Source organism: Canis lupus, chromosome 37 (genome assembly GCF_011100685.1).
Source record: "Canis lupus familiaris isolate Mischka breed German Shepherd chromosome 37, alternate assembly UU_Cfam_GSD_1.0, whole genome shotgun sequence".
Taxonomy (NCBI): Eukaryota; Metazoa; Chordata; class Mammalia; order Carnivora; family Canidae; genus Canis; species Canis lupus.
Window position 1 is genome coordinate 19,100,099 of NC_049258.1, and position 13,991 is coordinate 19,114,089.

Genomic DNA, 13,991 nt, shown 5'->3' on the forward strand with positions numbered 1-13,991 from the left:
ACCCCCCTTCCCCACTCACATGCTGGCTCACTTTCTCTCTCTCTCTCTCTCTTAAAAAATACAATTTTTAAAAAAGAAGACATTGAATATCATAAGTGCAACACAGAGAAGAACAATAAGTAAGCACAATTCCCATAGACAATTCATTTTCTTCAAAAAATAGTGAAAACTGTTGTGTAAGATAAATAAATTTTCCCATTGTATAGGGACGGGGCAACGAGTTCTTTTCTTTTAACAAAAATATGATCATTTACACAATAAGCCTGAGTGATTTGAAACATATTTCCTTGCGGCCCCTCACTGGGAACGAGGTGGTTGATTTGGCGTGGGAAAGCTGACACTAAAGCCAACAAACTGGAGCACTACAGCTAAAATATTATGACTCAGTCATTGGAATTTAGGATAATGATGGGTTTTTTATCTCAAAATATTTTTAAAGGAGCAGATAAATTAATAAAATATTTAAATACATATACACTTCCAAGGCATATAGAATAATATCAAGTGATAGTGGGTTTAAACATCAGAGAAAACAACAACGAAACAACAGTAGTGGAAACTCAGACAAACTGAAGAGCCTGTCTGATTTGACCAAACCATGGTCCCCAAGTCCAAGAACCTTGCTCAGTAGCATCATTTCTTAGGGAAGTGTTCCATGCGATTTCATAAATAAAAACAAAACAAAACTAAAAAAAACCCTGTGCTCTTCCAATGGAATGGTGCTATTTGAAACAAAAACTAGAGTATGTATAAATACAGATATTCTTCTTAAGAAGGTGGACCTTTAGGATCATTTTCTTAATGTTGTTCAATGTGATCTTCCTTTGTGGGAATTAAGGCCATTCGGTAGCAGTGTGTTATTACTGTCATTCTGAATCCATTAGAAACATTCAGGTGAGTTTGAGTAACAGCCTTTAAACCAAATTTTCCTTCTCTTGCTTTTAGCATAGTACTTAATAGAACATAGATTGTTCCTTATTTATTTTTGCCTATGGTATAGATTCTAAGAAAATATGAAAGTTATCTCCTTTGCTCCTGGATATTAAGAGGAGCATTGGATGTAGTGAGTTTTAAGTTGTTGCAATTTGTCATTTATTATAATAATCAGTAACACATGGCTACATCTAATAAACTCAGTAGCAGTAGTTATTGAATCTAGAATATTCTGGGCAGCCCGGGTGGCTCAGCAGTGTAACGCCTGCCTTCAGCCCAGGGTGTGATCTTGGAGACCGGGGACTGAGCCCCAGCCCCACGTCAGGCTCCCTGCATGGGGCCTGCTTCTCCCTCTGCCTGTGTCTCTACCGCTGTGTGTGTGTGTGTCTCATAAATAAATAAATAAATAAATAAATAAATAAATACATAAATAAATACATAAATAAATAAATAAAATCTAAAAAAAAAAAGTAAAATAGAATAGAATATTCTACCCCAAGTATAAAGTCCATGCTGGGGGGTAGGATGGGGCAAAGAGATCTAATGTTTCATAAAAGTATGCAATTTCCATTATCTTTGGAAACTTTATTTCCTTTCTTTAAAATCGAATAAAACACATGCCTATAAACAAATATACACCGGTTTGCGAAAGAGACATATAACATGATTATAGTAGATGTTATTTTAGTTAAAGTGAAAGTTAAACTTGGAATACCCTGCCATATGGAAGAACCCAAACTTAGGGAGATGCCAAATAAGCCTTTTTATCTTAATAACCTTAAGAATATTGGCAACTTCAACTTAATTCTTAGGTCCAAATTATAAATACATTTGCTTACATGAAGCCTTTTATTGCAGTTTGATACATTATTTAAGTACATCATTAAGTATAATGATCTGCAAACATAATAGATTAGCTAAAAATGTTGGTATGAAATGCAGGTGATTTTGCACTAAAATTACACCAGCCTGTTTAAAATATTGAATTTATCATTAATTTTGCCAGTGCAACTGTATTTTAATTATTGTGATGTCATACTAATATTTTGAAAGAAGTTGTGAAAATAGTAGGAAGTGTTTCTTTTTGATATTTATTGAAATTGTCAATAGCTACCCACCAATCTATTAATCTTCTAGCATCTATCCACAAGGTAGGAGAGGCTCAGACAAAATATTTTACCTAATATATTTTTAACTTTTAAAAAGAACATACTGTTTGGAGAGAGTTGGTCACAAAATTTATCACCCATTTTAGGAAAATGACCCCTTTTATGGTTCAATCAGAACCTCATCTAACATTCAGCAGAATTCTAAGATTTCAAGTTGCCATCCCCACTCCTGTTTCCATGGGAATAGACTTCAGATCAGAGAGAAAAAAAAAAAAAAAAGGATGGGGTTAGGAGCTTTCAAATAATCATTCAAAATCATGATGAAGCTTTTAGAGGTTCTTTCTTAGGTGATTATTTTGTAGCCTCTTAACCCCTTTTTGCCAATCTGTTTCCATGGAAATGTGAGAAAAATGGCTGTCCAAGCCTCCAGCAGAGATTATTAGCATTCTTGTGAATTTCAGCTTTGGCTACAGTCTAGGCTGGACAAGATCTTTTTTTTGTATCAGTTTTAAATATTAACCTATACTGTTCATATCCGTTGTCCTTTTTCTTCATAATTTTTACTTTCTTTGAAAATTCCCCCCCCCGCAAAAAAAAGAATGAAAATTCCCTTCACAACTATATACCTATAATTAAGATCAAATCGATTGTGACATCACTGAAAAAGGCTTTAGTTTTACATTTTACTATATAAGCCAAGACATGTAGCTGCAAAGTGTCTGAACTTTTAGACACCACGAGGAGACATTATTTAGTTACCGGAGTCCATGTGTGTCAGGTGTTGGTAGATAGGTAACAAGGATGGGTTTCAAAATATTTAGCAACCAGTAAGGTACAGCACCAACTGACCAGAGCAGCTAGTTTGTACCAGTTAATTATCAGCCCTATTATCTAATAATAGGATATAAGATAAGAGATATAAGAGAGTAAGCATTATACTCAAATAAATTATCCAAGGTCAAAAACTGAGCTCCTTATACAACTTACAGAAATGCTTAAGAGAGATACTGGGTAGAAATATATAGCAATCCATCTTTAAAGAAATCAAAGTTCATATGCTTGCATCATCTTTCATATGAAGGTCATTTGAAAATCAAAATCATTCTTATTATTGAAAAAATTATGCTAAAAGATCAAGAATATATATTTATGTCTTTGATAGAACCCCTGGCAAGATATCTTGTGTTAAATGTGAAAAAAAAAATAACAGCATTCTACATAGATATTTTATCTATCCTACCTTCTAAAATTTGCTGAACAGATCAATCTACAATTTTTGCTAAGGGGAATCTAAAGTTCTGATTGACCTTATAAAGTATTTTTATTCTTCAGAACTCCGTTTTTTTTCTATAGTTGGAGCTTTTCACCCACAAGGTCTGTCTTCTGACTTTTGAACTGAAAGAAAGTAAATTTCAATTGGTATTATCTGACTTAGGTAGGTTACTAATTTAAATGTAACACTAGGGATCCCTGGGTGGCACAGCGGTTTGGCGCCTGCCTTTGGCCCAGGGCGCGATCCTGGATACTCGGGATTGAATCCCACGTCGGGCTCCCAGTGCATGGAGCCTGCTTCTCCCTCTGCCTATGTCTCTGCACCCCCACCCCTCTCTGTGTGACTATCATAAATAAATAAATTAAAAAAAAATAAATGTAACACTAATGTACTATAGATACTAATCTAGCTTGATGCTTTCATTAAGTAAATCATAACAATAATAAAATAAAGCAGCCCAATTAATTTTTCAAATCATCATTCCTGTTCCCAAATGCAATTTGCCTTTCTTTGCATAGTGGTTAAATACATAGCCTTTGAGAGTAGGATTTGGTTCCCAGGCCTTCAGCTTGTTCATGTAAATAAAGTTTACTGGAATACAGTCAGCTTGTTTGTGTAAATAAGGTTTACTGGAATACAGTCATACCCATTCTCATGTTTTATTTTTCATAAGTTTCTATGGCTGCTCATCTACTAAAAGGATGGAGTTGAATAGTTTACAGAGACCACATTGCACAAAAAAACTATTTATTCTCTGGTCCTTTAAGCAAAAGTTTGCCAATCCCTGCTCAAGGGTTTAGTTGTAAAGAGTATACCATTTCGGGGCAGGAAATTCTGTAAGTAGTGAAGTCTTTTTTTTTTTTTTTTTCTTTTTACAATCCCTGCTCAAGGGTTTAGTTGTAAAGAGTATACTATTTCGAGGCAGGAAATTCTCTAAGTAGTGAAGGTTTTTTTTGTTTTGTTTTTTGTTTTTAAATCCTAAAAGCAGTCTATTAATAATGGATAAAAATATTATTGCCTGGTGTCTGTACTTACATCCATGAATTCCACATTGGCTTTGGGACCAGTTGTTTCATTAAGAATTTTAATAGCCACAGGAATCTTTACTGTTTCTCCTTCAGGTACCCAGATACCCTTTGGGAGGAAAAAAAAATCACATTAAATTCATATGAAGATACACAAATTTATACAAAAACAAAATTTAATTTAACCACTCAATCTATTAAAATCTTTAAAAAATAATTTAGAAGTTTGTTATCTGCTTTCATTTTCTGAAGATGAATCATATATTTATTCTGCTCTCAACGTGTTTACTATTATACTATAAAGCATTACTATTATAAACTTCAATTTGTATTGTGAAAAAGGCTTTCAGGGGTGACAGAAATGTAATAAAATATAATAATATTAGATTTAGATGATATATCTACTTCTTAAGACTTGGAGAACACTGTTCCAGTTTTGATCTTCAATTGTGTCATTTGCAAGTTAGAAGATTGGGCTAAGTAATGTTGAAGGTTCTTTTCAGCTTTAATATTATTTAATTATTCCGCAACTAAAACAAATACAAATATAAAAAAGCATATTCTCATGTTCCTAAAGTTTAGACTGATTTAAGAATTAGGTTTCGAAGGTGAATATTTTAGAATTAGTTTTCAAAGGCAAGTACTAGAGAGTACTGAACCCATATTACTTTGGTTTTATTATCAAATATTGTGCATGTGTATATAAAATATTTAAATTGGTCATTGCCAGTTCTCTCTTCTTACAAAAAAAATAATTATAGTATCTGAACAGGATCTAAAATTGGGAAAGTATAAAGTAGGTAGGGTTTAAGTTGAGTACAACATTAAGGTAAATAACAGCATTTCTGAGTAAACAATTCAACCATTTGAATTAGGACAATAATTTTGATAAGATATAAGAGGATTCACTAATTATCTAAGATTTGTTTTGAAGCATATTGTCCCAATTGAACACAAAAGCAAATATGAAGTTATATGGAAAAAAAGAAAATCTCAAATTTTAACTTATTAGCTCTAACATCAAAAAAAGTCTTCTTAGTCCAGTTTTCTTTTTCTTATTCTTTTTTTTTTTTTTTTAATCTCTCAGCAGCATTCATTGCCACCACCCTAGCCTTGCTTGACCCAGTAGGCCTGAGGAAAACAGAGTAAGGGATTCTTAATCTAGTTTTAACATTAAGATGAAAGAGGGGAAAATCTCTTATTCATAAAGAGAATATCTCTAGTTTTTCTTAATATCAGTTGGTTGTAGTCATAAAGGAAATACAAAAAAGCTTTTCACTTTGTACTTCTATGCTAAAACATATATCTTTGTGTTACTGAAAGTTGAAAAAATGCAAGAGGAGACCTAAGCACAAGAATTGTTAAAAAGTCAAAATATTACAGAAATAAAGGCTTTAACTATTAGAAGATGAATTCAAGAGTTATGTTCTTTTTAGAGTGAATAGGAACATCTATATGTCAAATACAAAAAAAGTAAGCCAAGTTCCTTGTGGTATAATTTTTTTTTAATTATTAATGCACAAATGGGGAGGGGAAGCTGGAGATCCATAGGCTACATTTTCTTAGTGATATCTAGGGTAGAGAACAGGATTACCATTTATTCAATAAAGTAACCACAGGGAGGTGACTTTATAAAGATATAGCATCAATATTAAAATATTCCTAAAGCATACTTTTGAAATAAGAATATAAATTCAGTGTGAATTAATTTGTACTGCTTTTTAAATAAGTATAGTCATTATTTTCTAGGCCTGACCAGACAAAAATTCAACTACACTAATACCCATGATATTGGTTCAAATCTTTTGTGCTTAAACACAGCATATCTCCAATCAGGAGGAAAAAGTCAACAAAATAATTAGCTAAGCTAATGTGCATTTCAGTGGTCAAGAATAGTTCTTTATAGTTTAAGACAATATGCCCTAGTAAGAACTAAGATATTAATTAAAACTTAGGATCAACCATACACACTGTAGGTATAAAATTCAAAGATACTCATGGAACTTTCAATACAAGTAATTTCAATAAAGGGACAATGCTCATGGACAATAGGCAAATAGTTGTTCATAATAAAAATATTTATAAAGCTTCATAATTATATGTCTTAATGGGTAATTTTTTCCTCCTGAGGTGACTAAATCATATTTAGTCTTGAGTTAAATGCTATCCATGATTTAAAATAAAATTAACTTTCTAGACCATACCATCTTTAAAATAAAAGGGCTGACTATTTGCCAGGAACAATACAAAATTGAATTATCATTGAAATGGAAGTTCATTATTTCTAGCATAGTATAAATAGAAAAACACAATAAGTTGTATTTTTCAAATATATAAAAATTCTGAAGGCTAGAAAGTACCAAGTCAGCCTAGAATATTTTCTATTCAAATTAGGTACTCAATTAATAATTTTGAGTTCAACTAAACAAAATATGTATACTAAGAGGTTAAGAAATTTCTGCATTTTGGCCTTAGAATAAAACAATTTTATTTTAAGGAGATTTAAATTATTTTTGGAAGAATCAGGAGAGAAAGTTAAGGTTTATATTCTTATTGTTAATAATTTTTGTTAGATAGGTATTTAAGTAGAAAAAAAGTGAACATTTTCTTAGAAAGTGCAAATTTCCTAAGATCCAGTCCATTTTAACAGAAATATTTGTAAAAACTGTAGGCTTGCCTAAGCTTTAAGAAATATAAAACTGTCAAAGTAAAATTTGGGGAACTGTCATAAGGGACATTACAAAAAGGACTTAGCACTAACCCAGCAGGGTTTCTTATGATTGTTACTTACATTAAAAATAAATTTCACCACAAGTAACCTTAAGCCTGGCCTCTGAATTGGTCTTATAATGAAGCTAAATAAGTAAACATGCAGATGACATTATTTGAGGTTTGCCTTTCCAAAAATATCTCTCTTACTGGAAACCCATGATGTCACCCTTTGTTCTTTCTAACCTGAATTTCACAAATAAAGTCACCTTTTTAGTTCGCATATAACGGTGAGGGCATCAAAACTGAAAATTTTCTGTTGAGTCACGTCAATTAACAGGTAAGCAAAAAAGTGGTTTAGGAACTAATCCTATCCTGGAAATAAATCAACACCTTTGTGTAGATCCTAAAGAGACAGGCAGTGCCATCCTGATGGGGAGACATGTGGATAAAAGAGCAGAAGAAAGGAAGAGCAGGGATTAGGGCATATCACTCAGGCCTGTCTGGGAATCCACGGAGCACTGTGTAGGGGTCCAGGAAAACAGGCTAGAGCTGTGTATTTTAGATAAGGGCAAAATTTGCTAACAGAGAGATGATATCAAAAGTGGATCAGAAGGGCATGCAAAGAAAGACTATACTGTGGCTTTTGTGACAGTTTCCTGCTTTCTCATGATGGTATCCCTCCCCGCTTGCTCAGTAAACACGAATGAATTCATTTGTGCAGCAACTTCTCAATACGATACAGGTTCTCCTCGCTGAATATTAAAAGGAAATTAGGTTGGCTAGAATGAGAACTCTGGTTATTATTTAAGACAAGTCTGAAACAAAAAAATGACTGGTGGTGAGGGCTATTCATTTATTTTTTTACTTACTTTATAAACTGTTCCAAAAGCACCTGAGCCAAGTACTTTCACTCTTTTAAGCTCAGTTTCTTTCAAAATACGAAGTTGAGCTTGATTGGGCGCCGTGCCACTGGGAGTTAAGGGTTCTACCAACTAGAAAACAAAAAGAATACAGGTTATAAAACCTTCAAGTCACCAATCAATGATTTTCTCCCTTTCTCTGCCTGCTTCTCTTTCTCATACATATAAGAAACACACAAGCACACTTTCCTTGACACGCAATATTTTTGTTGTATGGATCACTGGATCACTCAAGATTCCTTAGGAGTCTATCCTTCCTCTTCTCATGCTTTTTGCCTGGGTGAACACAAGTATAAAAGCGTGTCTACTTTGAAGCATACTAAGCTAGGAGATCTCCTGCCCCCTTAAAGAAATGTAAGCTAATTAGGGGCTCTTCGTCTTACTTTATGAAGTCCTTCCAGTTTTGGCCTCTCCAGCTAAGACTCGGATCTTAGTTATGCCCATGTACTGGATCAGTTTTTTCTTTCTTGTTTTAGGAGATTCAATACATAGAAAAATAAAATCTAGCAAGGAAGCAAAGACCAATGCGTCAAAAGAGAGAAGTAAGAGAAGAAAGTAAGTAAGCACGACGTCCATATCCCAGGACAGTGCTTCTAAAACTTTCATGTACATTTGAATTACCTGCAGTTCTTGTTAAAATGCAGATTCTAGTTCAGGAAGTGCGCGAGAGGGGCTGAAATTTGCATTTTTTGTAGAACTCTGGATAATATCTATGTATGATGATGTCCTTTGAACACATTTTAAGTAGCAAGGCCCTAGAGTAACTTACAGATCAAATATTCTAAAATTCTATGAATTGATTCAAGATCTTAAGGAAATGCTATGGAATGCATAGGAATAAAACAGTCGCCAGTGAGAAAGTTTCACTAGTTCTGGCTTCCTGGGGGAGACACACCTTAGAATTGGTTTTGAGGGGCACCTGGGTGGCTCAGTCAGTTGAGTCTCTGACTCTTGCTTTCGGCTCAGGTCATGATCTCAGGATCCTGAGCTTGAGCCCTGAGTTGGGCTTTGCCCTCAGTGTGCAATCTGTTTGGAATCCTCTTTCTCCTTCTGCCCCTACTCCTGCTTATGCACCTGGTGCATGCTCTCTCTCAAATCAATCAATCAATCAATCAATCAATAAAATCTTTAAAAATAACATAAAATTGGTCTTGAGATAATAAAAATGGATTGACACGGAGGAGGGTATTGCCATTATGAAGAACAGTTTGGACTCAGCATCAGGAAGAAGGAGGAAGACATAAAGCAGAATACAATAGAAGGTGGGACAGATCTGAAGGATGAGATTAGGGTGGGAAATACCAGATCATAAAGTGGGCTGGCTGTGGCCAAAAGGGACAAACTCAGGTAATTTTAGAGGTTCATTTTAAATGCCATTTAGCCAGAGAGGATGAATAAGCTGGAGAAAGGTATAGGAGACCATATATATTGAACACCAACAAAAAATAAATTTATAAAAAAAAAAGGTATATGAATGTGTGCCAATTTCTTGCCTATGTGAGGAAAAAAAAATATATATATAAACATGAGAAAGGCTCTATGTACCAAAAGTCTGTATTTCATGTTAAAACTTTAGGTTTGTATCTGTGCTTGGGTAAAAAAGAAAGTAAGAGAAATTGAAGTTTCTCTTTTTAAAGTTAAATAAAGGGACTAAACTTTAAACTCAGACAAATAGCTTGTTCTTCCTCAGCATAAGGAAATAATTAAAGGCAACTCTTACTCAAATGGTGTTGAAAACCATCACGGTATTTCACAGTGTCTGTTGACAGTGCTAAGTGCACTGTGGCCCTGTGGCTTGGTTATTATTATGCTTCTGTGAACATCATGGTCTACTTAAGTAGCTGAACAGAATCTGGAGTCTAGGTAAGTGTAGCGATAGTAAGAATTTGGAGATGATAAAAATTGTTAATAAATTTAAGCCACTGTCTAAAAGCTTGACAACAAATATGATCCCATTTCATTTGCAAATTTATATTTTTAAAAATATATATAAAGTCACATAAAATAAATCTCAGAAAAAAATTACACAATTCTTTGGTAAAATTGGAAGAAGAATCTCTGTCAGAGTTTCCTTCATTTGAATCCAATTCTGCTGTGCAGAATTTGTTTAGTAGATTTTGATACATATACTGTATGTATATAATCAGGAACTTTAATGAATAATTTTTTTAAATCAGATAAAAACGTATTAAAAATCATATGCAAAATTGGGGACTAGACTTCAGCACCTTGGGCCATATATATTTAAAATATATTCTTCGGCATATAATACACCATAATTTCATATTTTGAAAACTTTACAATTCTACCTGAAATGTTTAGTCTTCTGCAATTTTCTTAGATATCACTTAAAAATTTAAACAAACACATTTTTCCAGGAATTTGAGAATGATACCTTGAAAAGAAGCATTGTTTCATTTTGCAAGCCAGAATGACGGAAAGAATGTCAGGTTTAAATTTGTAGGTTTGCACACCAGTACTGCCACTTATAGGCTTAGGAAGCAATTTACCTCTCCTAACCCCTTATTTCACACCTGTGAAATAGGTACAGCAATAATTACCTTAGAAGATTGTCAAACGATGAAATGGGATGTAACATAGCTGGAAAACTTTGGAACGCTGCCTGCCATATTGTAGCACTGAATCTGTCACTCTTCAAGGGATAGGATCATGTCCCATTAACACTTTTTAATCACAGTATCTGTCACAGGCATCAAGCTTACAGTGCATCTCGTAAGTATGTATTGAAAAAAAAACATATTTCCTACTTTTACGCATGTAACAGAAGATAGACAATCTGGAGCAATATGATTTTGGAAAAGCATATTAACTCTAAGTACATTCCAACAATATATCATGCTTTAACAAGTTTTTCACATCTGAGACAGATTTCTAGCTGTAGTATCTAAGGATTTGAGTTGATCCTCTTAAGAATTCCTCTTCTGTTTAGATGATAGAAAAATCATAGTTATTTACTTGTACTGAGAGAAAGATGGGAATTCTACAATTATCTAATCCAGTGCTAAGTAATAACTTTTTATAAAAAAAAATACAGTCTGCTTATAAAACCAATCAGTATGTGTTTATTTAGTAATGAAATGTCAATTTGAGGGACATTCCTAGAAAGCACTATATAAAAAAAAAGAAAACAAAACAATTATTTTTATAACAATGAGACTTTCCTGCATGTAGTTAAGGGACAGAATTCATTTCCTATTTATTCAATCACCTAAATGTCCACTGCTGTTCCAAGACTTCAGCTCCTGTCCAACTCTAATTTACTTCACTTTTTAGAATTTTCTCCATGACTGCCCCAAGCTGGCCATGAGGGATGATTGTATCTGCCTCCAGCATCCTTGCTAAACTGAAAATATGCACAGCACACATGTTGTGCCCAAATTTGCATTCACATGTGCGAGGTTAAAAATGACCGAGTTGATCTTTTGTAAACATCCAGCTCAAGTAAAAATGACTATTTTTTTTCTCGTGTATATAACATCTATCTTATGCTTGAACATTTCTATTGATAAGAAAACCCATTTTAATTGCAGACAAGTCCAATTTTTAGACATTCTTTCCCGCATGTAACTAAAGTAGCTTCCTGAACATTTCTCAGGATTCTTCTATCCAGTTTCAACTTCTGGAGGAAGAGAACTAAAATTTAATTCATTATCAGCTTGCAAAATTTATCAATGAATATTCTCATTCCTGTCTGTTAAGAGGAAAAGTCCGACTGTCACACTGACAATGAGCCAAAAAAGAGACCCAGCGAAGGTTAAGTTTCAGAACAGAATTGCTCTGTTCAGAGACATGACATGTCCATGACAGCCATGGATGTGAATATCAGGAGAAGGAGGGAAGGTGCATGTTGAGAAGGATCTGGCAATCCATAGTTTTCTGTAATTTTTTTTCCCCTGTAACCTACACAGGGAAAACTATCATCTTGCATGCCAGAGAACTCAGTGTGGCAATATAAAAGAAATTATAATAATTTGTGGGTAATTTACATATTCACAATAACTAACATGCATAACATTAAATGCTTCCCATAAATTGTGTGGTAAGGTCTGTGTGATTACAATAGTACGCTTTATCCTGTATGCTCAGCTTTTCACTGTTGGTATAATGGGATCAGTGGCTACCAATTTAATGACCCTAATTAAAGCATAAATTGCTTGCCTATCTGGCTTTGTTTTGAACCAGAAAAATTCTCTCTAACATTTTTTCTAGTCCTGCTGTTGAGATACCCTCTACCCAGATGTTTTCTAGTTGTGCTACTGTAATATCCTCAAACTCTAGAGGGATTCCTCCTCCAAAAGAAACAGATATGTCTTTTCAATAAGATCTGTCATTCAATAAGATAATCTTCTTGGCCCCTGCTATTTGTCCTCTTTAAGTCATGAAACTGCCTTGACTACTTTTACTACATACTCTGACGTTTCATCAACTCTGTATAACATATTGTGAACTATAAACCCTCAGCAGGAAATTGAACGGAGTTTTCACTTGGATTAAAAAATTGAATATCATCTGCACCCCTAAATCTAATGAAAATCCTTAAACAAACACACGGAGTGGAGATAAACACCTCACCTCTGTTTCCAGAAACCTTCTCAAGGCTCTTTTCTTTTTAATGCTCTTCCTTCTAACATAAACTGCAAATGTTAGACCCACGATGACCAGGATGAAGAGCCCACCGATGACTCCCGCTGCAATTAGAGGAGTTCTGACCACCAGAATGAAAAAGAAGAAGAAGAAAAATGTAAGAAGAGAGACAAGGCAGAGAGAGAGAAAAAAAGAGCAGTTGTGCAATACATTATCCACATATCTCAAATCTGGTCAGAAGAAATACAAATAAAAAATGCATTAAAACCATCACAAAATTTTTCTCAGGACAAAAACTAGTCCTGCTTTTTGTTTTGCTTTTTTTTTTAAATAGGAAACCATGCACATCCAACTGATCTTTGGAGATGAGCAGCCACGGCATGCCATTCAACAACAACAACAACAACAAAATATGACAGAATGAAGAACATGTGCCAAAATGCTGATACACAAGCATTTTAAATTATTTTCATTTTACTTTTTCCGTAAATAAATGGAAATATATTTTAGTAATATTGTTGTTGTATATAATAGTATTTTCAACATTTTCTCCAAAGCAGGCTTTCTCAACAGTGGCACTATTGACATTTTGGGCTGGACACGTGTTCACCTTGGGGGACTATCTTATGCATTTTAGTGTTTATCAACATCCTTGGCCTCCGCCCACTAGGTGCCAGTAGTACCCAACCCTCCAGTCATTACAATTTCTCTAGACATTGTTGACTGTCTGCCAAAATCACCCCCCTCTTGAGAACTACTGCTCTACAGTAAAAATAAATTGTCTGAAGATATGTGACTCCACACCTCTAAAGCATGAGGGTATGGATAAGAGAGATGTATTGACAAAAGCACTATTTCAAACTCCAGCTATGCCACTGTACTAGGATAAAGGGGGAAAAAATTAAAATTAAAATAAAATAAAATAAAATAAATAAAATAAAATAAAATAAAATAAAATAAAATAAAATAAAATAGAATTGGGTCAGACAGGTTTTCAGAGTTATAATGACAGGAGTAATTGCTATTATCAAAAGTGTACCCAAGCATCATATACCCAGAAAAGAGGTCTACACATTAATTATTACAATTAAAAGTGTAAATAGTATTAAAAGGAGGTTAGAAGAGATTCACTAGAGATTTATATTCTTAAAGTGTTTCTCTAATACACTGTTTGCTAAAATATAATTTTGACACTAATCATTTATTGTTTTCCAAGGTAAGCTTGTTCCTTGTTTGAAAATATTTATGGTCTTAACTTCTTGTTCTAGAGTAGAGTAGTATCTAGGAATTTTCTCTGGTCAGAGCCCTGACATATATTAATTTCATGCATCCTAGCAAAGAGCCCAGAGTAAAATACATAGGTATTACCTAATACATATTTGATCATGAAGCCATGACAGATACAAAAACGAAA

At 33.8% G+C, this 13,991-nt stretch overlaps 1 protein-coding gene across 5 annotated transcripts in view; it reads right to left on the bottom strand.

Annotated features, from left to right (window-relative positions):
* Positions 1-13,991, bottom strand: part of ERBB4 (erb-b2 receptor tyrosine kinase 4) — a 1,108,406-nt gene that overhangs the window by 209,241 nt on the left and 885,174 nt on the right. For all 5 annotated transcript variants that reach the window (XM_038585650.1, XM_038585649.1, XM_038585647.1 and 2 more), the window contains 3 exons: positions 12,566-12,698; positions 7,922-8,044; positions 4,351-4,449 (listed from right to left, as the gene is read on the bottom strand). In XM_038585650.1, the coding sequence (XP_038441578.1) occupies positions 4,351-4,449; positions 7,922-8,044; positions 12,566-12,698 (355 nt within the window). The remainder of the gene's footprint in view (positions 1-4,350; positions 4,450-7,921; positions 8,045-12,565; positions 12,699-13,991) is intronic.